At 35.6% G+C, this 24,385-nt stretch overlaps 1 protein-coding gene across 3 annotated transcripts; it reads left to right on the top strand.

The window, feature by feature from the left end:
• Window positions 1-285: 285 nt before the first annotated feature.
• LOC140827499 (uncharacterized) lies at window positions 286-18,776 on the top strand. 3 transcript variants are annotated; one of them, XM_073190173.1, is made up of 24 exons: window positions 286-468; window positions 9,984-10,201; window positions 10,476-10,581; window positions 10,672-10,773; window positions 10,866-10,925; window positions 11,038-11,116; window positions 12,375-12,522; window positions 13,124-13,247; window positions 13,376-13,556; window positions 13,641-13,669; window positions 14,139-14,287; window positions 14,913-15,015; window positions 15,431-15,526; window positions 15,665-15,717; window positions 15,799-15,922; window positions 16,080-16,142; window positions 16,229-16,288; window positions 16,373-16,534; window positions 16,843-16,916; window positions 17,038-17,131; window positions 17,530-17,666; window positions 17,758-17,838; window positions 18,279-18,384; window positions 18,460-18,776. In XM_073190173.1, the coding sequence occupies exons 1-24, from the start codon at window positions 286-288 to the stop codon at window positions 18,535-18,537; spliced, it is 2,610 nt and encodes an 869-aa protein (XP_073046274.1). In that variant the 3' UTR covers window positions 18,538-18,776. The 3 variants fall into 3 exon arrangements, 2 of the variants coding, with proteins under 2 accessions (XP_073046274.1, XP_073046275.1); XR_012116981.1 differs by lacking the exon at window positions 18,460-18,776 and having other exon boundaries at window positions 17,568-17,666; XM_073190174.1 differs by lacking the exons at window positions 286-468; window positions 9,984-10,201; window positions 10,476-10,581; window positions 10,672-10,773 and having other exon boundaries at window positions 10,860-10,925; window positions 12,365-12,522.
• Window positions 18,777-24,385: the final 5,609 nt, after the last annotated feature.

The following is a 24,385-nucleotide window of genomic DNA, read 5'->3' as shown; positions in this document are numbered from 1 at the left end:
AGCTAATTAATAAAGGAAAGTACAAACAAATAAGCAAATAAAAGAAACCAAAATTTGATTGGTGGAATAAGTTAAGGTTTCTCACTACACTTCTCAGCCCCTTGCATAGCTTCAAAGCTTCAAGATTCTTGCTCAAAAGGTTCACATAAATTCAAGAAGTTCTGTTAGATTTAAGCAGAGAATTCCAAATCTTTCAAAGAATTACTAGTTCATGCAAATATTGGTTGCTTGTTTGTTTTTTTGTTAGTTAACTGGATTCTTTTTTTCAATGTAGCTTGAATAAAAATGTCGAAGACAAGAGTGGCGGTGGTGGGCAGCGGCGTAAGTGGGCTGGTTGCGGCGTATATGCTGGTGGAAGGCGGGGCGGAGGTGGTGCTGTATGAGAAGGAGGATTACTTGGGCGGCCATGCTAAAACTGTAACTGTGGATGGAACTCAACTTGATCTTGGCTTTATGGTTTTTAATCGAGTAAGTCACATTATTTCTTCTTCTTCTTCTTCTTTGCTTTTTTTACCCAAAAATTATTTACTTCTTAGATTCTTTTACATTTATTTTTGTTTCACTTCTAGTATGTTTTGTCTACTGGTGGCGTGACATTGAATTAAATTAATTCTTGTAGACTCATTTGAAACGAAACGAAACTAACTAAACTGGAATTAATTGAAAGCGCAATGGTTGGTTTCATGTGCTAATTGATATTAATATCCCCACCCGATTCTGACACTTTTGGAACTTAACACCCTTGTTGCCTGGCACATAATTATCTAATCTGGACTGCCAATTTGTCTTAAAATTTATGTGGAGATAATTAAAGAGCCGAAAAGTTTTACAAAATTATATTATAGTAGTTATAAGAATCTCATAACCTTTGTTTGATTAGTTAACATATTAGTATGAGCATACACTTTATCTAAAATTATTTGAGTTATTACAATGAAAATGAGATATGATTCCTAATATGCCATTTTGTCATTCAATATTGAAATTAAGTAATAATGTGATAGTAAACCACAATCTTCAATCATGATTGATCTCGTTTGTCACGTCCTGTATCCATCTTGCTTTATGAAAATGCTCGACTCACGTTGGTGTAAGAGTTCATTGGAATGACAATTTTTTCTCACGAATTTGAGGTCCCGCAGGAAAAACATGAAACGGGGTAGGTATGACGAATATTTTTTCAATATTAATAATAATTATTATAATTAATTAATAATAGTAACAATAAGTTCGGGTTTAGGTTCCGAAACCACCTCTGGCCCGCTCAATTATTGTTTTTGCGGGGATGAGGATTGAAGCGATGATACAATACAATTCGGGAGGTAGGGATGAAAATGACTAATCCATCCCATTATTATATTTAATTGTAGTCCATTAATTATAAATTGATTTTAAATTTTATATTGCTGTATTAATAATTGTAGGAAAATTTCAATATAACAGAATAAGACTGATCAATTTTTCAACAATTGTATCTTGGAAAAGATATATCTACCATCAATGGTACGTACTTCCAATCGATAGCTAGACCTAAGGTGGTCGTAGAGCCACATCTACCTAGTTCCAATCAATAACTAGACCTAAGGTGGTCGTAGAGCCACGTCATTATTGACACACCGGTATGAGGGGAAAAATCTTGAATAACCACTAAAATCAACCAATTGACATTTGTAGCCCCAATCCACAAGCATCAAAATCAACTTAGGGAAACTCGCTCTGCACTCTCTCTCATGCCAGAAAAAGATTTTCTGCAGCGCCGACCTTGCTTGTTATAACATTTCATTTCAGATTCTTGAGCTTGGAAAACTAATCGTCATAATTGACATACTCTCTCTTTGTATACTGCTACAAATTTCTATTCACAACTTCTTCATCTTTTTTTTATACATACCAGAAATCTTAGTTTACATATCTAATTTCGTGAGTTGGTACTTAAAATTTGTAAATCAATACCTCAATGTAAATGTTTCTGCCGAAATTTGTAAAAATGTGCTATTGTATGAAAAAGTTATTTTAATTTTATACTTAATACTTAAAAATCGTATCTAATTTGAGTCAGTTCATACTAGCAAATGTATATCAAAGCCAAAAGCTGAATGTTTTGTAATCAAAATTTTAAAACTACAGGTGCAAATGTAGCAAAAAATATTATAAACTCGTACTTTATAAAATTTACGAGGGAGCTATGATTGAAAAATAAGTAAGCTATGTCGGCAAAGTCATGTCAAAGTTGGTAGACAAACAATAAATGCGCAAGGCTGGCAGCAAAATTTGAATACGGAAAAAACGTGGTTGGTTGAATTGCAGATTTTGTTGGAAAATGAAGCAGAAGAGAAACGCGTTTTCTCACGGAGAGGGGCTATATAAATAAAGATCCCCTTCATTTCAGATTATCCTTTTTTCGAGTTTTCTCTCATTTTATAGTATTTGAGTGCTTAGTTCTATAATATTTCTGATATGTTTGTTCTCCTGTATTAAGAGACTGTGTGTTCTCTTTGAAAACACAGTGAGTGAGTTGTATATCATAAAATATTATAATGGAAATCTTTTCATTTTGTCCGTGATTTTTACCCTAATAATTTTTAGGGGTTTTTCACGTAAATCTCGGTGTTAAGTTTATTCCTCATTTTCATATTTATTATCTGAAATTACCGCACGTGGGACCAACAAGTGGTATCAGAGCCTTGGTTTAAAATTTCTTATAATTCTGAGTATGTTCTGTGGTTGCAGCCTAGACTGATCTTCCACATCAGAAAAGACTTTTTGAGATTTTTTTATTAAGGCGGGATTATTTTGTTCAGTCTACTAAATTGTTGTAGACATAATGGCGGGCAGGTACGCAGGTACGAGATAGAAAAGTTCAACGGAAGCAATTTTATTCTGTGGAAAATAAAGATACATGTAGTTTTAAGAAAAGAAAATTGCTTGGCGACTATTGGAGATAGATCGATAGAAATTACGGATGATTGAAAGTTAAATGAGATGAATGACAATGTTGTTGCCAATTTACACTTGACTATAGCAGGCGAAGTGTTGTCAAGTATCTTTGAGAAAAAAAAAAGGAAAAGTTATCTGGGATACTCGGACAAAAATGTACGAGGTCAAGTAGCTACACAACATGATTTTCCTAAAGAGAAGACTTTATACTCTTCGGATGGCGAAATCCTCATCAATGACCGACCATATCAACACACTAAATACTCTATTTGCCCAACTCAATTCCATGGGGCATAAAATATGGGAAAATGAACGTGCAGAGCTTCTACTTAAAAGTTCAGCCGATTTATGTGATCAACGTATCATCAACATAACCAACAATATTATTATGGGCTTTCTAAAATTCGATGATGTCTTAACTGCAGTTCTCGGAGAAGAAAGCCGGCGCAAGAATGAGGAAGATATGTTGGTAACTTCGAAGCAGGCAGAGGTTTCGTCGATGATAAGAGGAAGATTTTTATGGATCGTGACTCCAGTGGGAGCCAAAGACGAGGTAGATCAAAGTAGAAAAGTAAGAAGAAAAATATTTACTGCTTTAAATGTGGCGGTAAAGAGCACTTCAAGAAAGAGTGTACAAGTATAGAAAAAGTTCACAAGTAATTGTCTCCAGTACTTCAGGCAGTGGTGAACTATTATTCAGCGAAGCAGCAACTATTGCAGAAGGCAGAAACAAATTTTGTGACACGTGTATTATGGATTCAGGAGCGACGTGACACATGACGTCTCGGAAAGAAGATTTGATCATTATGAACCAGTCTCAGGAGTATCTGTATTCATGGGAAATGATCATGTCTTGGAAATCGCTGGGATAAGTACTATCAAAATAAAAAATTTTGATGACATCATTCGCAACATACAGGAGGTACGACAGTGAAAAGGCTGACAAAGAATCTTTTGTCCATGGGGAAATTAGATAACATCGGGTGCAAAACTTGTATCGAGAACGAGATCGTGAAAATTGTGAAGGACGCGTTTGTGGTTACGAAGGTGGAAAAAGTTGCTGCAAATCTGTATGTACTTTTGGGGGAAACACACAAAGAGACAGAACTAACTGTTGCATCAATTTGTTCAAGAGAACAATTAACAGTGCTATGTCATAGAAAGCTCTAGCATATGTCATAACGAGAGTTGAAAATTTTATCAGAACGGAAGCTGCTGCCGGGACTTAAAAAAGTGTCACTACCCTTTTTGTGAGCATTGTGTTACCGGTAAACAACCCTACTTAAGAAAAATACTATTTAAAAATAATCGTAATCATTTGACAATTAAAAGACATGCTACAATTTAAAATGATCGGACTCCTCCAAATAGCTAATCGAAAGATAAAGATACTAGTAATCATCAGTATATCGAAATCAGTGAATAAAATATCCAAGTCCTCTCATCTCTTCTAAAATCATGATGTGCGGAAAAGTGTGGTCCTCGGGTCGTGCGCACATCCACGTCTGTCTACTCAGAGTTCGGCCCCTCCAGTCCCCCTCAAAATCATGATCACTTGCATCACACAAGCCTAGTGAGTCTAAAAACTCAACACACCTGTACCGTGATAACAAATACATATACGTAACAAGCAGCAGTGAAAATATCGTAATCAACATACATTTCATGTTCGTGGTAAAAGCATATGCATAATCGTGACCTGTCAAAACACGTTAACAATCATAGCATGTATCATCGTATCAACATATACGTGTTAATTTTTTTAATTTGAATTCCGTTCATTAGCTGTGACTTTCGCATCATCATGTCAGTCGATGGATCCATCTACGTGTAACCGTGGTACTCGGCGGCAAAGATCATCAGCGACAGCATTACCGCCCACTAAGTCTCGGCCTTACATGTCATCATATCATCGTTTCATCGTGTTAGTCACAACTAAATCACTTCCTTCAAAACGTGTCATCATATTCATCACTTAAACAAAAGAATGCATATACGTAATTTTTTCTTTAAATCAAGCATGCGTTGTATTTATCATAATTGTGTAAAAATCGTAAACATATCATAATTTGTGCTCAGGGCGCTGCCAGGACCAAGGGTGCGAAATGACCATTTTGCTCTTGAAACCCAAAAATTATCGTTTCACCTTTGAGCCTCTAAAATTGACCCGAAGCTTACCAAACTCTTTAAAATGTCCCAAAACATTTTTATAAGCATTCTTAGACATAACTAGAGTCAAATTCATAAATTAGCCGATTCGTTTTAAAACTGCGACCGGGGTCTTGGTTTTAACCTGAATCGGCTCGAAACTCAACCGAATTTTTTTACCACAACTAATAAACACTTAAAAGGCCCTAAACCATCAAGACTCAATCCTTAAACCTTGCTACTGAAAAATTCTGCAAGTTGCCGATCAAAAATCCTAGTTGTCCCATCTTCCCCTTCTTCGATTGTAGCCTACCACGAATGGAACCAGCTACTAAACCACCACACCTAGACCAGCCTAGGACCCCTCTGGACTAGTTGGAGCCCACGGCCACCCCTAAAGCAGCCCGTAACTTCCTTATACTCGATAGCCTTCGAAGGACACCCTCACGCGGTCAACACCCAATCTGTGAGACCAACAGCTTCGAAGGCAAGATCAGCAGAGTGTGGACATTATCTGGCCTCGGTTGGACCCTTCTGGATCGTGCCCAGCATGGTTCAGCCCCTACCCAATCGGGCCTGCCCTAACACTACATCATGACACACGAAAACCCTAGCCACACAAGCAACAACCCACGGCATTCAGCATGAACCGAGCCCACTCTATCCTCAAACCACCACGTCAGCTTAAACACACCAAGAACGTCCCACAAGCCTAGCTTTGTTCAATACTTCCATCAATTCTAGTTTTCTTTTTCAATATCCATTTGCTTTCAATGGCTTGGTACCTGGTGGAAGATCCACTAGTTCCCAAGTATGGTTTTGCAAAATGGAATCCATTTCAGCGTTGATGGCTTCTTTCCAATAAGGAGCTTCAGGGCTAGCCAGAGCATCTTTTATGTCCTTTGGTTCATTCTCCAACATAAAAGTATGGAAGTTTGGACCAAAGGACTTTGAGATTCTAGCCCTTTTACTTCTTCTTGGCTCTTACTCCTTTGAAGAGCCTTCCAATGGTATAGCATTTTCATTTAGAGTAGGCTCATGTGTAGGCATTTGACCTGCATGCTCCGTCGCAAGTTTTCGCTTGCTAGAACCATTTTCTTTCCTTTCTTTACAAGGAAATAAATTTTCAAAAAATACTGAATTTCTTGACTCAATGTCATGCCCGTATTCATTCTGCATTTTCAGATTTGTGCACTATAAACTTATAGGCACTACTATTATGTGCATATCCGATGAATATGTAGTCGACCGTCTTTGGTCCAATTCGCTCTTGTTTAGGCTTTGGTATTTCAACCTTAGCTAGACACTCCCACACTTTAAGGTACTTGTAGGAAGGCTTATGACCTTTCCACAATTCGTAATGTGACTTGTTATTTTTCTTGTGGGGTATCTTGTTCAGGATGTGATTAGCCGGTAGTATTGCTCCCCCCAAGTTTTGGGGTAGTCCTGAACTTATTAACAGAGCATTTATCATATCTTTCAGAGTTCGATTCTTTCTTTCGCCAATGCCATTCGATTGTGGTGAATAAGGAGTAGTCGTTTCATGAATTATGCCCACAGATGTGCAGAATTCATCAAACGGTGCTCCGTATTCGTCCCCTCTATCGCTTCGAACCCTCTTTATTTATTTGCCTAGTTGATTCTCAACTTCGGTTTTATAACCTTTGAATGCTTCAAGAGCTTCATCTTTCGACCTCAAAAGATATATGTAACATTACCTTGTATGATCATCAATGAATGTCACGTAGTATCTTTTCCCTCCTCTAGTTTGTACAAACTTTAAATCGCCAATATCGGTGTGTATTAGTTCTAGAGGAGTTGTACATCTTTCAATCGAGTGGTAAGGCGCTTTGGTAATTTTTGCTTCAATACATATCTCGCATTTTTGTGTTGGATCGACGTTGTGTTTAGGCAATAATTCCAGTTTCATTAAACATTACAAGGTATTAAAATTTACGTGTCCTAAACGAACATGCCATAAATGAGAACACTCAAGCAAGTAAATAGAACTTTTGTCTTTATTACTTTCAACAACATTTTGGCTAGACATTCAACTTGAAAAGGTTCTCATCGAGATATTCTTTTCAAATAAAATGACCATTCTTGGTCAATACAACCTTGTTAGACACAAACAAATACTAGTCTAAACCCATGTTTGACCAATAGAGACCCCGACATGAGGTTCTTTCTTATGTCCATTACATGAAGCGCATCAACAAGGGTTACTTCCAAACCCGATGTCATCTTCAGTACTACATTTCCGGTGCCCACCATCTCAGATGTAGCGGAGTTCCCCATGTATAGTTTTCTCCTGGTCGATGGAGTGTATGTGGAGAACATCCCTTGTTGGAGCATATGTGTCGAGTTGCTCCAGTATCAACCCACCACTTTTTGGTGTTTTCCACCAAATTTGCTTCAAAAATAACTACAGACAAATCAAGTTTAGAAAAATCAAATGGTACCGACCTTTCTTTAACTACGTTGGCTTGAGGATTTCCCTTCTTTGGCTTCCTACAATCCTTAGCCATGTGATTCGGTTTTCCGCAGTTATAACAAGTGCCTTTGAACTTCTTCTTATTTGGTGGTTGTTGGACTTGTTGTGGTTTCTTCTCAAACTTCTTTTTCTTCTCTTTTAAACTCGATTCAACAATGTCCACCTTTCCTGCCATTTTACTTGCCTTGGCCTCGGTACTCTTATTGTCCTCTTCTATCCTCAATCTCACAATGAGATCCTCTAATCTCATCTCCTTCCTTTTGTGCTTCAAATAATTCTTGAAATCCTTCCACAACGGAGGGAGTTTCTCGATCAAAGCAGCAACTTGGAAGACTCTCTTAGACTCATTCCTTCCACATGAATCTCGTGCAAGAAAAATTGTAATTTTTGCACTTGACTCATCCTCCGCCCTGTATTTCTTATCAAGAATATCCCAAAGTTCCTTGGCGGTGTTGACTTGACAATACACATTGTACAATGCATTGTCAAGTCCATTGAGGATGTAGTTCTTGCACAAGAAATCACTTTGGTTCCATGCATCCAAAGAGGCCCTCATGTTGGTGTCTGTCTCATCTTCAGCAACGGTGGGAGGATCCTCCTTCAAGAACCTTGACAAACTCAAGGTTGTGAGATAAAATAGCATCTTTTGTTGCCATCTTTTGAAATCTGCACCAGAAAACTTATCTGGTTTCTCTCCTGGTTCAACGATTGCATGTTGTGTTGTAGATGATGATGCCATTGAGATTCTTCTTACAAGTGATTGAAAATCCAAATTTTTCTTAAGATTGTTGTTTGTGAGATTGAAACTTGATAGGAAAAACAAGAAGAAACTATGAAAATGGTTTGTAGAGGCAAGTGTTGAACAATTTCTCCTTCGGAAGAATTTGTCCCTCACAATGTGCTAAAGGTTTGTGGCAATCTTCTCCTAAGATACAACTACAACTCTTGGATAATGAGCACTCAAATATCCAGGTTCTATAACAAGGAAATGAATGGAACTCTCTCTTGTTGAAGAAGGAAGAAGAAAAATATGCAAAATGAAATTATGTGTTTTTTATTTTCAATAAAACAATCATTTAATGCTTTCATGTGAAAAGACATGATCTTTCATTCATATGGGTGTCCCTTGGCCATTGTAACTGACCACAATAATCAAATAATGACAAGGAAATGAAAAAATACCAGAAAAATCCGAAGGGACACGAAAAAACACGAAGGGGCGCGTGCAGATGCCCGTGCGCGCACTGCCGAGCTCTCTCGCTTGGCAGGCGCGCGCACCTGCGCAAAGATCCGCGGCGGGTAGTAGGCGCCCGCGCAGGTGCACGCATGCTACTGTTCACTGAATTATTATTATTATTTTTTCTGTTTTCCGTCCCTTACATGTTCCGACTATTCGTTTGAAGTTCTTTCAACATTTGATGAACTCGTTTCAAGTTTAATTCAGAACACCGAACTTAATATTCGTTCATTAAACTTCGTTCTTCGTTTGAAATTTTTCCAATCATACACATTGATTAATTTGCTTAATTTTCATTCATTAAGCATCAAAATTATCCAACTGAAATAAGCAATCTGTGATGTAATTAAATACAATGTGTATGAGAGTCTCGTGAACTTGTAGAACAAAATGTTACATGTATGAGAACCAACTTTTGAGCTATTATTATCCATCTCAAGGTTTCCAATGATAGTTGATCGATGAGCCAAGCTGTGACGAGAACATCACTTTTGAAAGAGAGAAAAAAAAATAGATGTTTAAAATTTATTGTAAGACTGAACTTGGAGCTGGACACAATTGCAGGAGCAAAATCCATGGTGGTTTGTGAGCTGGACACATGTGGCATCTTTGATATTTTATACATATCAAACTTTTTTCATGCAGTATCAAAAAATGTTTATATCACAGCGAAGAAAGAGGAAGAAAACTTCGACAGTTGCAAAATAATTAGAAACTTATCTTATCTATTACTATATATAATACTTAAGCACTCATGCTATAATTTTGAACTTTCTTAAAATTTTATTTTCTCTCAAAAAATAATACTTCCATTTAACCACGATTCCTGTTTTTCTTCACTCGTTTTGGAAAAACACACACCACTCCCTCAACGGCTTGTAAATCATAAAAATTTTAATAAAAGATTTATATATATGTCATACATAATATTCATATATTATACACGCACCTCAAACACTCGTTGTAATAATATCTATGACTTTTATTATAGCAAGAATTATAATTTATCACTAAAACTTAAATATTTTCTACGCAATTTATCCCCGTGATCGCCCCCTAGCTAGCTAGTTTCATGCCTTGTTACAAAAGTATCAGTTCCTGTGATCAAAGATCATTTAAACTAAAGGTCAATAATGGTTATGAAGAAAGTGCTTGGTTGTTGCACAGGTTACATATCCAAACATGATGGAGTTCTTTGAGAATCTTGGGGTCGACATGGAGCTATCCGACATGTCATTCGCAGTGAGCTTGGACGAAGGCCGAGGATGTGAATGGGGAAGTCGGAATGGTTTATCGGGTCTGTTTGCGCAAAAGAAGAACATATTGAACCCAAACTTTTGGAGAATGATCAGAGATATTATTAGGTTCAAGGATGATGTAATGATGTAAGTATTTCTGGTCATAACGAAAGTATGCAATCATCTTTTGATGTTGATTTTGTTTCTGTTGGGTGCCTTATGTTTGTTAAAGTTGCATGAGATTGATTCTTAAATACCTATATATATTCTTGAGGCGAAGTCAATAGGGGTGGACAGCGTCAGTCACCATATAATGTACATTAGGCCTTCTATTACATATGTAGTTGCATGATGTCGTACCTTCATGAGGTGTAATCCTAATTTTTATATTGATTTACTCTTGGAGTTTATCTCATGGCAGTTATCTTGAAAATCTTGACAACAATCCAGACATTGACCGGAATGAAACACTGGGTCATTTTATTAAATCACATGGATACTCTGAGTTATTCCAGAAGGCTTATCTTGTGAGAAGTCTTAAATATTGCACATATTGTGGCTCATTTTTTCCTCATCACCTTGACTTAAACCAACATACATTCTATGCAATTCTGCAGATTCCAATGTGTGGTTCAATCTGGTCATGTTCGTCAGAAGGAGTAATGAGCTTCTCCGCTTATTCAATACTTTCATTTTGTCGCAATCACCATCTTCTACAGGCGAGTTGTTGTCTCCATTATGTGATTTAACCAAAAAACACCTTCCCTATTTTCCTTTTTTACTTATATCCTATGGCTGATTTGATCTGCAGCTCCTTGGTCGTCCTCAATGGCTTACTGTCAAGTTGCGCTCACAAAATTATGTCAATAGGGTAAATTATGTGTTTTGGAATTCTAAAATCGAGTGCTTATCATCGTAAACTTATGTTATTTTTCTTAAGATTAGATTAGAACTGTACCAAATTGTATTTGAATCGAAACCAGGTCAAGAAAATGTTGGAAATCAGAGGTTGTCAAATGAAAACAAATTCAGAAGTATGTTCAGTCACAACAAATGATGAGGGTGAGCACTCAGTTGTTATTTCCCATTTTATGTTAAGTTTTGAACCTCGTTTATCTTCAATGGTTCAGGGATACAGCTAGCCGTGAGTTCACAACTCTTTGTGTTTCAGGACATAATAATTTATTCGGGCTTACTCTAATTTGCCCTATTCTATGTATCAACAATTGATCATGAGAATGTCAAAAACATATCTCTGATTAAACCCATCGAATCATGGTAAGAGCGTCTAATAGCATTGTCCCATGATTCCCTAGGTATCACTGATAGTGCCTGTAAGAACCAGTCGGTTATCATTAAAATATAGTACGGTCCCTTCATCTCATATATCCCGATCGAATCTGCAACCATTGTTCATCGAGGGTTGCATAAGAATTCGATAACTGTGTGACACATCTTTGAGAATAAATAGTGGCATCTCATGTACAATTGGAGGACTTCTTCCCTAATATACATCTCATAATCTGACCAGAAATTCCATGTATTATTATTTCATTAGATCACACAGGATATCCACATCCAGTAGGTGAGCGTTGAATTCCCGACTACAGTGCACTGGCTCTTACATGTGTCGCAACTGTACCCAATCTCACCACCTGATGACCCTCCTGGAGTCGGTAAACGAGTCAAAGCACAACCCTAGCATATAGAGCCTTAGCGTTGTCCCGGGTCGTTAGGACTAATGCTGTAGAATCATAACCACGGACTTATACTCTCGATGAATGATAACCACTTGGAAAGTCCTAGGGAGGGCAGTTCGGTATAATCATCATATGAATACCCATCTGCGTGTTTGGACATCTCTATGTCCTTACCAAGAAACGCGATACACAACATCAAAGATGTTAGTCTCGAGTTCAAGCGACCTTTATCCATGTTTTAGTCGGCTGAATCGACTAGAAACGAATTTAGATTATACAGTGTTTATAAATGAGTTTCAACATCGAATTACGATTCATTGTATTAAAGTATATCAAGGTTTTTATCTATGTTGATCACATGAGTACACATATAAAGAAATAACAAACCATGGAAAAATGTATTATATTAAAATAAAGATTGTTTATTCCAATCGAATCAATAAATTCCCTAGCCAATAGTTAGCTTACAAGACATCTACTCTAACAAAAATATGTTTCGATTTTTAGTTGTTCTATATGAGTGTAAAGACAAAAATGTACTGAAGAACTTTTTTATATTACACGATAGCCATCTTAATGAATTATTCTCATTGTAAATGAATCTAAAAAGTGGACTGCAGGTTGTGTTGTAACCTGTAAGGATGGGATGGAAGAAACATACGACGAGTGCATAATTGCTGTGCATGCTCCTGATGTCTTAAAAATGATGGGGGATCAGGCGACATATGATGAGTTGAGAATTCTTGGTGCATTTCGCTACGCCTACAGGTGCTTCTCTTTGTTTTGTTCCTGGATAAAACTTATTTTATTGAGTTCCTTGTTTATTTAACGTGCTCCAGTTTAATATGAATAAGTATGTGGAGTTATGTTATGTGCTAAAAGAGTGAATGCTGCTGAGCAACATGGACTCAAAAGAGGGTGGATGGTCTCCTTTCAAACTGAAAACATTTTAAAATTTTTAAGTGAGTTTATTTGAAAACCCTCTGCCATAGACCTAGACATTATATCTTAGGTTGTCTTTTTCACCCATATTCCAGGTTTGTTTATTCAAATATCTCCGTCAATCTATTTTAAACGACGCCTCTTTCTCTATCAAATTAAAATATAATGCATGATAATGTACTCTTAGTGGAACACAACCTTTAATGAGAAACTAAATTATACTTTTCAATTCATTCTAAAATAGGTAATGCCAACAGCTATTATGTGAACATTAAAGGTATAAAGTATACGTATTTTTGGAACATGTTATACTTTTTCTTTGTATTTTAGTTTTCTGGGAAATGGAAAGTGAGCTTCTGTTCTTGATCACAATGATAAAATTTATTTTGGATTTTCACAATGCGTCACATTTTATTTCTTTCTGCAGCGATGTTTTCCTTCACCGTGACAAAAATTTAATGCCCAAAATTCCAGCAGCATGGAGCGCATGGAATTTCCTGGGGACTGTTAATAGCAAAGTTTGTGTTACATATTGGCTTAACACACTTCAGGTTTGTAGATCTGCCATCATCATGCATGAACAAGTGATACAACTTTTATTCACCAAAAAACTCTTACTATAGTTGTACCAAATGCGTAGTATGCTAGAAGATTGTAATTATTTACTCTACAAGTGCAGAACATTAAAGAGGCAGGGTTACCATTCCTCGTGACTCTGAATCCACCTCAAATGCCAGAGCATACATTGCTTAAATGGTCAACCGGACACCCAATCCCATCAGTAGCTGCGTCTAAAGCTTCATCTGAGCTTAATTTAATCCAAGGAAAGAGGAAAATCTGGTTCTGCGGAGCATATCAAGGTATGGTGAATAAAAGTCACTGGTATTTTGAGAATTGCAATAGGGAATATGATTTGAATTTTCCTGTATTACATTTTGTTTCAGGATATGGCTTCCACGAGGATGGAGTAAAGGTACTTACGCATATGATTCGTTGAAAAGGTCACGCTGAGTGAATTAAGTATTGCTAGATCCACATCATCAATAAGGTGCACAGCTCATTGTGCCGTAAAGAGAACCTAATCAAATCTTAATCCATCAACTTATGAAAATAAAAACTTTTTACGAATGAAAGAATGATAGCTTGTGCATAAGGATTCAAAACCTGTGATTTCTCTTTTTAAAATTTTATACATTTAAAAACGAAGGGCGTGGAGTGTATAGCTAAATTGTTCAACCCAACCAAAAGACCTTTAGTGTCCCTATTAAAAGAAGGTACCGATATAGAAGGTCTTAATTCTTTGTAAGAAACCAATAAAATTGGCTGGCATTGGCTTAGGGATAAAATTAGCTTATTTTTAATTTGTCAGCATAATCTTTGGTTTCCATATTAGAAAAGGCAACTAAACATTTTGAGCAATAACTCAACTCTAATCCTCACAGGCAGGTATACTAGCTGCAAATGGCTTGCTCAGAAAGAGTTGCAATGTGCAGAATAACCCCAAACACATGGTACCGTCTTGGCTAGAAACAGGAGCTCGTCTTCTTGTAACTAGGTTTCTCGATCATTTTATTGCTACAGGCTGCCTTATGTGAGTTTCTAACGAAAAAAGGAAAACTGTCTTTTATGTTTTTTGCTTGCTATTCATTGAGAATTTTGAGATATTGGGTTTACTGACTGGGAACATAATTTAGAGATTTTGAGGTTCATATGTAAAGAGATGTTATCCTTCTCACCATCAGAAAAGTCTTTGCCTGAGACCAGCTGGAGGGAGTTACAAAGATATCTTGTATCCATTTGTACTGTGTTTTAAAGTGAAGTCTTGAAGCATATTTTAAATGAAAATCTAAATAATTTTGACATCTCTTTCATTTTCTTTTGAGTCCATTGTTCATATCTCCTCCCACTTTGTTGCAAATACCTCTAGTTATCAATAATGAATGTAATCAACGATCTTAAACAAAGGTCTATAGTCGTACCTTGGTTGCCATGATCTCAATCACTATATCTTTTATGGTTACTTCTGGTGCGAAACGTGCTTGTGTGATAGCTCATTGACTTTAACAGTAGCTAATCTCACTCATCATGAGAATATGTTGTCTGTTTTAGTTTCTTGATTTGTAATTTTTCTTTGTTCACAATTTTTTAAATATATTGTATTTGTAGGATAATAACTGCATTTAGAAACCGTTATTATCAAACTTTGGGTGCAACAGATTATTGGAAGACGGTGGTACAATTTTTACCTTTGAAGGCACCAGGAAAAATAGCGTCTTAAAAGTTTCAATCAGAGTTCATACTCCCCAGTTTTATTGGAAGGTAATAATAGGATACCCTTAACACAACCTTATCCTTGACATTGTATTAATCTTTTGCTACAGTACGTGTTCTACTATATTAACTAAATATTCGCCCTGTGTTCTACATATTGTCTGAAAGTTCGATTAACATATGGTGTAAGGATGAGATTCAACCTTCTTGGATCATCACGTGTTTGACTCAAATTTACAATAATTAGAGTTAAAAATAGTTATGTGATCTTTATCTTTCAATTTACTATCCCATTCAATCCCACGAGCCAAACGGTGCCGAGGAACCCAGGGGAATATTTAATTGTAAAGTTGAAGATGAAATAACAAGTTTACTGGAAGATTTGAAATGGAAATGGACGAAAAGTAGAATGTATTCAAATGGAAATTTTCTACTATGTATTCCCTTTCTTGTACATATACAGGTTGCAACTGAATCAGATTTAGGCCTTGCTGATGCCTATATTAATGGAGATTTTTCTTTTGTTGACAAGTATGAAGGTCTGCTCAACCTTTTCATGGTAAGAAATTGGAATTAAAATATCTAGCATGAACGCCTCATCTCTAACACGATTTTCAATCTTAAAAATCACTCATTTAATTCATATTTATGTGTACCATACTGTAATTAATGGTCTTTCTCAATGTTCACCATGCAGATTTTTATTGCCAATAGAGATTTAAGAACCGCCTCAAAATTAAACAATAGAAGGTGAGGAATAGATAGTTTTTTCCCATCAAACCCACTAAATCTTCTTAAAAACATGTGAAAGTATGACTTATATGTGTCTAGGGGATGGTGGACACCATTGCTTTTCACTTCTGCTGTAGCATCTGCAAAATATTTCTATCAACATGTTTCAAGGCAGAATACACTAACACAAGCACGCCGGAACATCTCAAGGCACTATGACTTAGTAAGTGTACAAAATGAACACGAGAGCTCGGATACTGTATGTATATTATAGTATTTTTATCTTGCGTGGTTGAACATTTCTGTTTACCCTCGATACATTTTCCATCATATTTAGAGGATCATGTCATAATTTATGTGCATGATATTTGCTGTTTCAGAGCAATGAACTATTCTCTCTATTCTTGGACGAGACAATGACGTACTCCTGCGCAATATTTAAGGTTAGAGATGATGGTTTTGATATTTCTATTTAGCAATAATTTTTTTTTTTTAAAAGTAATAAACACGCCATTATTTTCTTTTGAAGACTCAATGTGAAGACTTGAAGATTGCACAGCTAAGGAAAATATCTCTTTTGATTGAAAAGGTCTAAACCTTTTTCTTAATGATGAATCGATTCAGTATCACCATGAGGATATTCTCCAGAAGCTGAACTTTTGTTAATTTAAAGGCGAAAATTAGCAAGGAACATCACATTCTAGAGATTGGTAGCGGTTGGGGTAGTGTAGCTATTGAAGCTGTTAAACAAACTGGATGCAAATATACGGGCATCACTCTATCAGAACAGCAACTGCAGCATGCTGAACTGAAAGTAAAAGAAGCTGGTCTTCAGGTACGCATATTATTATGACGAGTTTGATTTGTAATTAAAATGTTCACAAACCTGTTTCAAGAAATTCTTTGCATTTGTTGGAAGATCGGATATAGAACTAGCTAGAGACATGCTGACTATTGCCTTTTCACATGAATAAGTGCAATTTTTGTGCATTAACGTCGCTATATATTTTACTAAGCGGATTGTTATTTGGGATCAAATGAAATTTCTCTATGCGACTATCGCCAACTACGCAACACCAACAAGTACGACAGAGATTTCAAGTTTAAAATATAGTCTCTAGTTTAAGAGGATTCTTATTTCAGGATCACATAAAGTTTCTTCTTTGTGATTATCGCCAACTGCCTGATACCAACAAGTACGACAGGATAATATCATGGTGAGCTTCTGTTGCTTGAACTATGTTGAATTGGCGTGGCGCCAAATTTAAAAATATTCAGTCTATCAGATTCTTTTGTGGCATGGATGAAATACGGTACTATACTGATATAATTTTGCAGTGAGATGTTGGAAGCTGTAGGACATGAATTTATGGAAGATTACTTCAAAAGCTGTGAATCTGTTTTAGCAGAAAATGGTCTTTTTGTTCTTCAGGTACGCAATGCAATTCATTTTAGTGCTTAATCAACAGCAACTTCACTTTCATTAACTATCTCTTCTAAATCGTATTGGTTTAATAATTAATTTCCAGACTTCTCTTGAATGTTACTCTCTCTTTTTTAAGTTTTCAGAAGCACGTATCTCCAATTGGTTCACATTGAATGTGATCAAACTATGTAAATCCCCGGGAATAAATTTATCTATAATAATTGATTCACTCAACGTCTGATGTAACACGGCAATAACAACTGTTCACATTCATATGTACCCATCCTAAAATGTCTCCTTTTCATAAACGTTTAAATAACTCAACCACCTCTTTTCTTTCAGGTATATCATGTCAAATATTGACTATGTGATCCTAACATTAGATATGGTCGATTTTTTCGTAGTTCATATCAATTCCTGATGAGAGGTACGACGAATACAGGCGCAGCTCAGATTTCATCAAAGAATACATATTTCCTGGTGGCTGCCTCCCTTCACTTAGTCGAGTAACATCAGCCATGGCTGCTGCTTCTAGATTTTGGTATAACTTATTTCTACATTTTAATTATGCTTTTTAAGCAGTTATTTTGCAACACCAATGCAAAAATTTAAGAAAAATTGTTGTCTTGCAGCGTGGAGCACCTGGAAGACATAGGAATTCACTATTATCAAACTCTAAGATGTTGGAGGGAAAATTTCTTGGATAACCAAAGGTAAAAGAAAAGGCAACTGTTCAGTGTAAATTTGGACCTCAAAGATATTCTTAATAGGAACTTGGCCAAATGAATCTGGCTGTTCCGATATTTGAAGTTTGAACAATTTGTCATCATTAAAAATCTTTGGTTTCTAACTAGTAAACTAGGTTCGTGAATCCTTCTCCGCCATTGAATCCTGTCTGAATTGTAGACTCTGATTAAATCCTTCAAGTAACAGTAATGAACTCATTTCAAATTATTGCATCTCACACGTTTTTCCAGAGGTTCCCTTAACAGTCTCCTATACCTTTTCCTGAATCCTGATATGTTATCTTTCCATAACCCGATATCATTTGTCATGCAACATGCTGAATAACGGATTTATAAAGAAAATTTTCAGCTTCAGATAGTGCAATCTTGATAAGGTTTTTGTTGATTATTTGATTGTGGTTTTCTAGTCAAATTCTTGCACTGGGCTTCGATGAAAAGTTCATCCGGACATGGGAGTATTATTTTGACTATTGTGCTGCTGGATTCAAAACATGCACTCTTGGAAATTATCAGGTATGCCCTTAGATTCACAAAGAAAAAGCTAATGTGATACCTCTGATGAACTTACGACAGATATATATTTAGCAGATTGTATTTAGTAGGCCTGGAAATGTGGCTGCATTTGGTGATCCATACCAGAGTGTCCCGTCTATGCATGGACTGTAATCTATGCATGTGCTCTTAAGAGAGTGTTTCAATGTCATAGGGACAAAAATTAGAAGATCCTTCAAGAAACACGAGATTTAGTGATGACACTCGCCCGGTCGCGACAAACATTGGCAAATTATTTATTTGGATTAGCTTCCAATTAATTCTTTTGAGCATTGACTACTTTCTTATAGAGGTTGCAATATTGCATGCGAAGTGGAATGATGATAATTAATCAAATCTTCAATCTCAAGTAATATTTTATTCTTCTCTTCATGTAGGAGAGTAAGTTTTCTGTTTTATGTAGTGCTTTATCTCCCATTCAATATTATATATGGGAAGGGTAACGCACTTCTAAAACTTAAAATAATTAAGTAAATATGCATAGTATTCATAAGTTACAACTTTATTATATAAAATGTAATGTTACATTTTGATGGATGTATTTGACTTGAATGAAAGAATTTAATTTGGATAATGATTAAACATATATATCAAATCCATCACAATTATTGTTAGATTGAAAATATTTTAGTTTTTGTAAGGTTCAAAATACGATAACGTAATCCAAATGCATGCAAATCTAGGAAAAATGAAAAATGTCTAATTTAATTATTTTAATTGGATTTATTGAATGTGGTGGACATGTATACATGATTAAAATAGGGTTTTCTAATAGAATGCATTAGAGCTGTGTTTTAAAGGTTATTTGAGACGCGATCGAGAACGAAGACGATCATTAAGGGAAAATATAATAATGATTATTTTTAATTATTTAATATATGGTATATTTTAAATGACATTTTCGAAAATGGTTCTATTTGATACGTTTTTATATGTTGATTCGTATTTTAAACTGGTAATCGATTTTTGACGAAAATAAGGACTCTTAGGAGGCTCGATTAATATTTTTGAAAATTTTCCTAAACAAAATAATTTTCTTACAATCTAATGGGCCTATTATACCTAGTTATTGGGCCTAGCTTGCTACATAATTATTTATATCAAAACTTGAGTTGCAAAACCCTAACCTACATCACACATTACACGCACACACCTAGAAAACACTAAGACACTCCTCCATCAAAAACACTGCCACACACACGTCCGAGAGTCTTTCAAGTGAACTTTGAAGGATTAAAAACAACAAGCTTTAAAACGTCCACTCATTTTAAAATTCTACTGAAACATTTTTTTAAAGCTAAGGCGGAAAATACAGACGCTCAAAAACATTTAAATAAGTTAATCCTGTTTTTAAAAGGTCATTCAACCTCTGAATAAAAATAATTGCAATTAGTTAAATATTTAAAAAGAACACAATCTCCTAGTCTATTGATTTAAAAGAGAAACTCGAACAGATAACAACAGTCCGATGAATCGACAACGTAAACCAAGATTCAAAACATTTAACTATGTTGCTTAAACCCACACCTCATAAAAGTATTATGCGGAAAAACACAAGGTCCTCGGGTTATCCAGTGCACCACCCAGCTCCGCCTACTTAGTCTTAATCGCCTCCAGTCTCCACATCAACACGCTCACCTGCATCACTCACACCTAGTGAGTCTAAAGACTAAACACACCAGTAACGATTATAGCAAGTACATATACATAGCAAACAACAGTGAAAAGTAACGTAATAAAAATACATTTCATGATATTTAAAGCGTAAACGTAAACATAACAAAGCATAAGTGTCAAAGCATGTCTCAACATATCATAATATACTTTTTCATGTTTTTTAATTGAATTTCGTTCATTAGTTGTGACTTTCGTATCATCGTGTCAGTCGATAGATCGATCTACGTGTAACTGTGGTACCCAACTGTGGGGACATCAGCGACAGCATTACCCGTCCACTAAAAATTGGCCTTACATGTCATCGTGTCACCGTATTAGCAAAAACCAACTCTCATATTTCAAAACATGTCATCATATTCATCACTTAATAAAACAATGCATATAAGTAAATATTTCTTAAAATCAAGCATGCAATGTATGTTTCATATATATATATATATATATATATATATATATATATATATATATATATATATATATATATATATATATATAAAGTCATGATCGATATAACATATAAATTTAAAACATGTCAAATTGTGATCGAGGCGTTGCCAGGACTAATAACTTGACCCATGAGCAAAATGACCATATTGCCTCTAGAAACCCTAATTGATTATTATACCTCTAGACCTCAAAATTTCGACCCGAAGCCAACCAAACTCCTTAAAACACCTCAAAAAAATATTAATATTTGTTTCTTACATATAAACTCGAGCATGTTTCATAACTTATACAATTCGTTTTAAAACTTCAACTGGGGTCCTAGTTTTAACCCGAACCAACCCGAAACTCAACCAACCTTTTCCAAACTTAAACCATGACTTGACACCACCTAAGCAGGCCTAAAACAACCATATTCAGACCATTTAGGACCCCGAAACTTAGCTTAACCCTGCTGTAAATTTTCTGCGCAAGGACCCAAACCATATGATAAGTCTGGTATTCTTTTTGCTTAAAAAGTACTTTTTTAAAAAAACTTAACCATGAACTCGGCCTTACCCTCACATACATATTATTTTTATAAAATATTTTGCACCATTTTAAAATAATAAATCAACCAAATAGTATTTGAAAATTAAAGGAAATATCTCAAGTCATAAAATCGTCAAATGTTTACCAACCTAAAATGTAATAAACTTGAAAAGTATCATTCTCTCAAAAATCACTCTAAGCATAAATAAATAGTCTTACAAATATTTTAACATAAATCTTAATTCAGGAAAGTAGAAGCGCTGGTCCTCGGACAGTCCAGCAAGGTCAACCATCAAGACCTCCAGTAACATTAACATCATAATCACCTACATCAATCATACCTAGTGAGTCTAAAGACTCAACACACCATGATCTTGATAATAAGTAATACATATAAAATCACATGCAACAATGAAAGATACTTTTTACGTAAAAATCACATAAACCTCAACCTTTTCCTTTTACTCATTTCATAATATTTATCCTTTTATCATGATCATAAACATTTTTTCTTTTTATTGAATTTAGATTGTTAATTGTGACTTTTCTCGTCGTCATAAAGTCAACGGATTCATCTACATGTAACCACAGTACTGGGCGACGGGGACATCAGCGACACTCTCTCGTCAACTAAGCCTTGGTCTATCCTCATTGAATGGAAATACGATTGTCGGGCTCCCTCTGGGACCTTCTCCTACAAATGGGCTCCCTCTGGGACCTTTTCCCTCACGTTATCCCCATTCTTATCCTCATAACCTCAATACTCACAATTACTTCACTTCCTTCAACGTTTTACATTTTCATCACTTTATAAAAATTCATGCATTAATATCATTTTCTTTTAAAAACAAGCATGCAACATAACTTTTAACTTAATCGTCCATAATAAATTCCATGCATTAATCATACAATTCCATAAACCTTTAAAATAAACATTTTTGCATATAAAATCCTTAAACATTTAAAATGATCATAATAGCATATAAAACAGCATTCAAAGCACTGCAATGACGGTTAATAATTTTCGGGTGTAAAATTTCCGTTTTACCCCTGGACGTAAAATTTCACATTTTTGAATTTTTATTACTTTCCTTGAGTCTAACGTGTCCCAAATAATTATTTAAGCATAAATTAATTTTCCCATGATTTTATTTAGCTTAAAAAATAGACTTTTTAATTAATCTTTAATATTTGTTTTTAAGGCGTTTTAAATCCAGAATAATTTCAAAATTAATATAAAATTCCTAAATCTAAAACTTAGACTTTTTATATTATTTTAGCCTCCGTGAACCACGTCTCGACCCTCGTGAGCTGTGTTTCGAATTTATTTTTCAACTAAAAACCTTAGCTGAACCATACTTTAAACCCACGAGAGCCATCTTTGGTTTTTTCTTGAGCCCAGCTCGCACCACCATGAGCCAAACCCAAGCCAACCCCTCTCTAGATCCTACTTGACCCTTAACACCCTTAGGAACCAGCCCCATCCGAAAACCGAAGCTCCCAACCTTGCATAACAGCTGGCCGAGACTCCACTTTGGCAAGGGCTCTTATTTCGCACCTATGACCTAACCAACGAGCCCTGCCCCTGAACCAGCCTCTCAAGCTCTCACCTAGGACCCCAAGGAGTCACCCTAGCCCAGCCCCGAGCCCCCTAGCCGAGCCTCTTAATCCTTGCAAGCCCGCACCCTTGTGCACGCTGCATGCGATTCTCGGGTGGGAGTCTTAGCAAGCTAGGACTCCTTCCCCAACCCATGACTCGAGTCCTAGCATGGCTAGGGCTATCCCTTGACCCTTCACCCACCCTGGCTAACCCCTGGACTCAAGCCGTGACCGAGCCAACGCCCAAGTCCCCCAACCGATCACTAAAAATCACATGACATCACTTTCCAATACCAGCTAGCTTCGTTCGTGTATTCAGCGTGTAGGGTGGCTGTTCTAGGACTCTAGCTTTTATAAAAACCTTGCTTAATCATAACCTAAATCATGTCAGCCCCTTGACACATAGAAAACATGATTTTGGATAAAAAAACTCATAAGTTTAATACATGTAGGTGCAAAAATACGAAAATAAAAATGAGAACTCTATGCTTTTCATACAAACGTTATTTAAAACCATAATAATATGTGATAGAAAAGAAAAAGGAGATGTATGACATATCTTTGCGTTTTAAACGCACGAATATTCGATGGAGATTGAAGAACGACGAGGAGGAAACATCCTAGGCTGAAATCCTTAAGAAACTGTGGCATCCTCTTTCTGAATTTCATGTGTGCTCGTGTGTTATGAGGGGAGGGGAGTTTGGATTGTATTGGGAGAGTGGGGCGTGGGGTTATGGGTATGGTTTGGGGTGGAATTGAACTTTAAATATTAATTAAACTACTAGTAAAGCTTAGGCCCAATAAGCAAGTGATTTAGGCCCAATATTGCTTAATTAAGACATTAAAAATAATTTTGTTTAATGAAGTTTGTGAATTTATTAGCCGGGTTGTACGTTCGAGTTTTTGTTGAAAAACCAACACCGATAAGAGTTACGTCCCGACGTAGTAAAACCCCTTATTTTCAAACATATGAAAAAGCATCGTTCATATATTAAATAATTAAAAACAATTATTTAATAAAAACATTTTTCATTATTCAGCCCCCCGTCTCCGTTCCTCGATCGCAACTCGGATAATCTTTAAAAATACAGTTTTATTCATAATGACAATAAAATCATATTTAACATATAATCATTCATGTCAAATAATTAATTAATCAATTAAAATCAATTAGTTTGTCATTTTTCATATTTCCTAGATTTGCATGCAGTTGGATTACGTCATCTTAATTTTGGACCTTACAATTCCTTCCCTCCCCCACTCTTAAATAGAATTCCGTCCTTGAAATTAGAACTTACCGAATAATTCTGGATAGCGATTCTTCAAGTCCCTCTCGGTTTCCCAAGTAGCTTCTTCTTCCAAGTGATTCTGTAGAACCCGTAAATCGGATTACGTATAAGCCATGCATAATTTCTAGTATTTAAATTAATATGATTTTTATTGCATGAGGATTTAAATTATTTTCTTTAAATTTTAATTATTTTACGCAGTAGTTTAATTGTTACCTTTTTAGTTAAATAAGTGAGGCCAGACTGGAGTTGGAGTATTGATATAAAATTTAATATTAAGAAAATATTCCTAGAATTTATTTAAGATAAATAATAAGTTAATTTAATGTAAAAGAATGTTTAAGGAATTATTTAAATAATTTGAGTTAAGTAGTAAATAAAGTTCAATAATTAATTTCTTAATTCACTAAAATATTTAATGA

The sequence above is a fragment of the Primulina eburnea genome, chromosome 3 (assembly GCF_022965805.1).
Source record: "Primulina eburnea isolate SZY01 chromosome 3, ASM2296580v1, whole genome shotgun sequence".
Lineage (NCBI taxonomy): Eukaryota > Viridiplantae > Streptophyta > Magnoliopsida > Lamiales > Gesneriaceae > Primulina > Primulina eburnea.
This window is presented reverse-complemented; position numbering and strand designations above follow the sequence as displayed.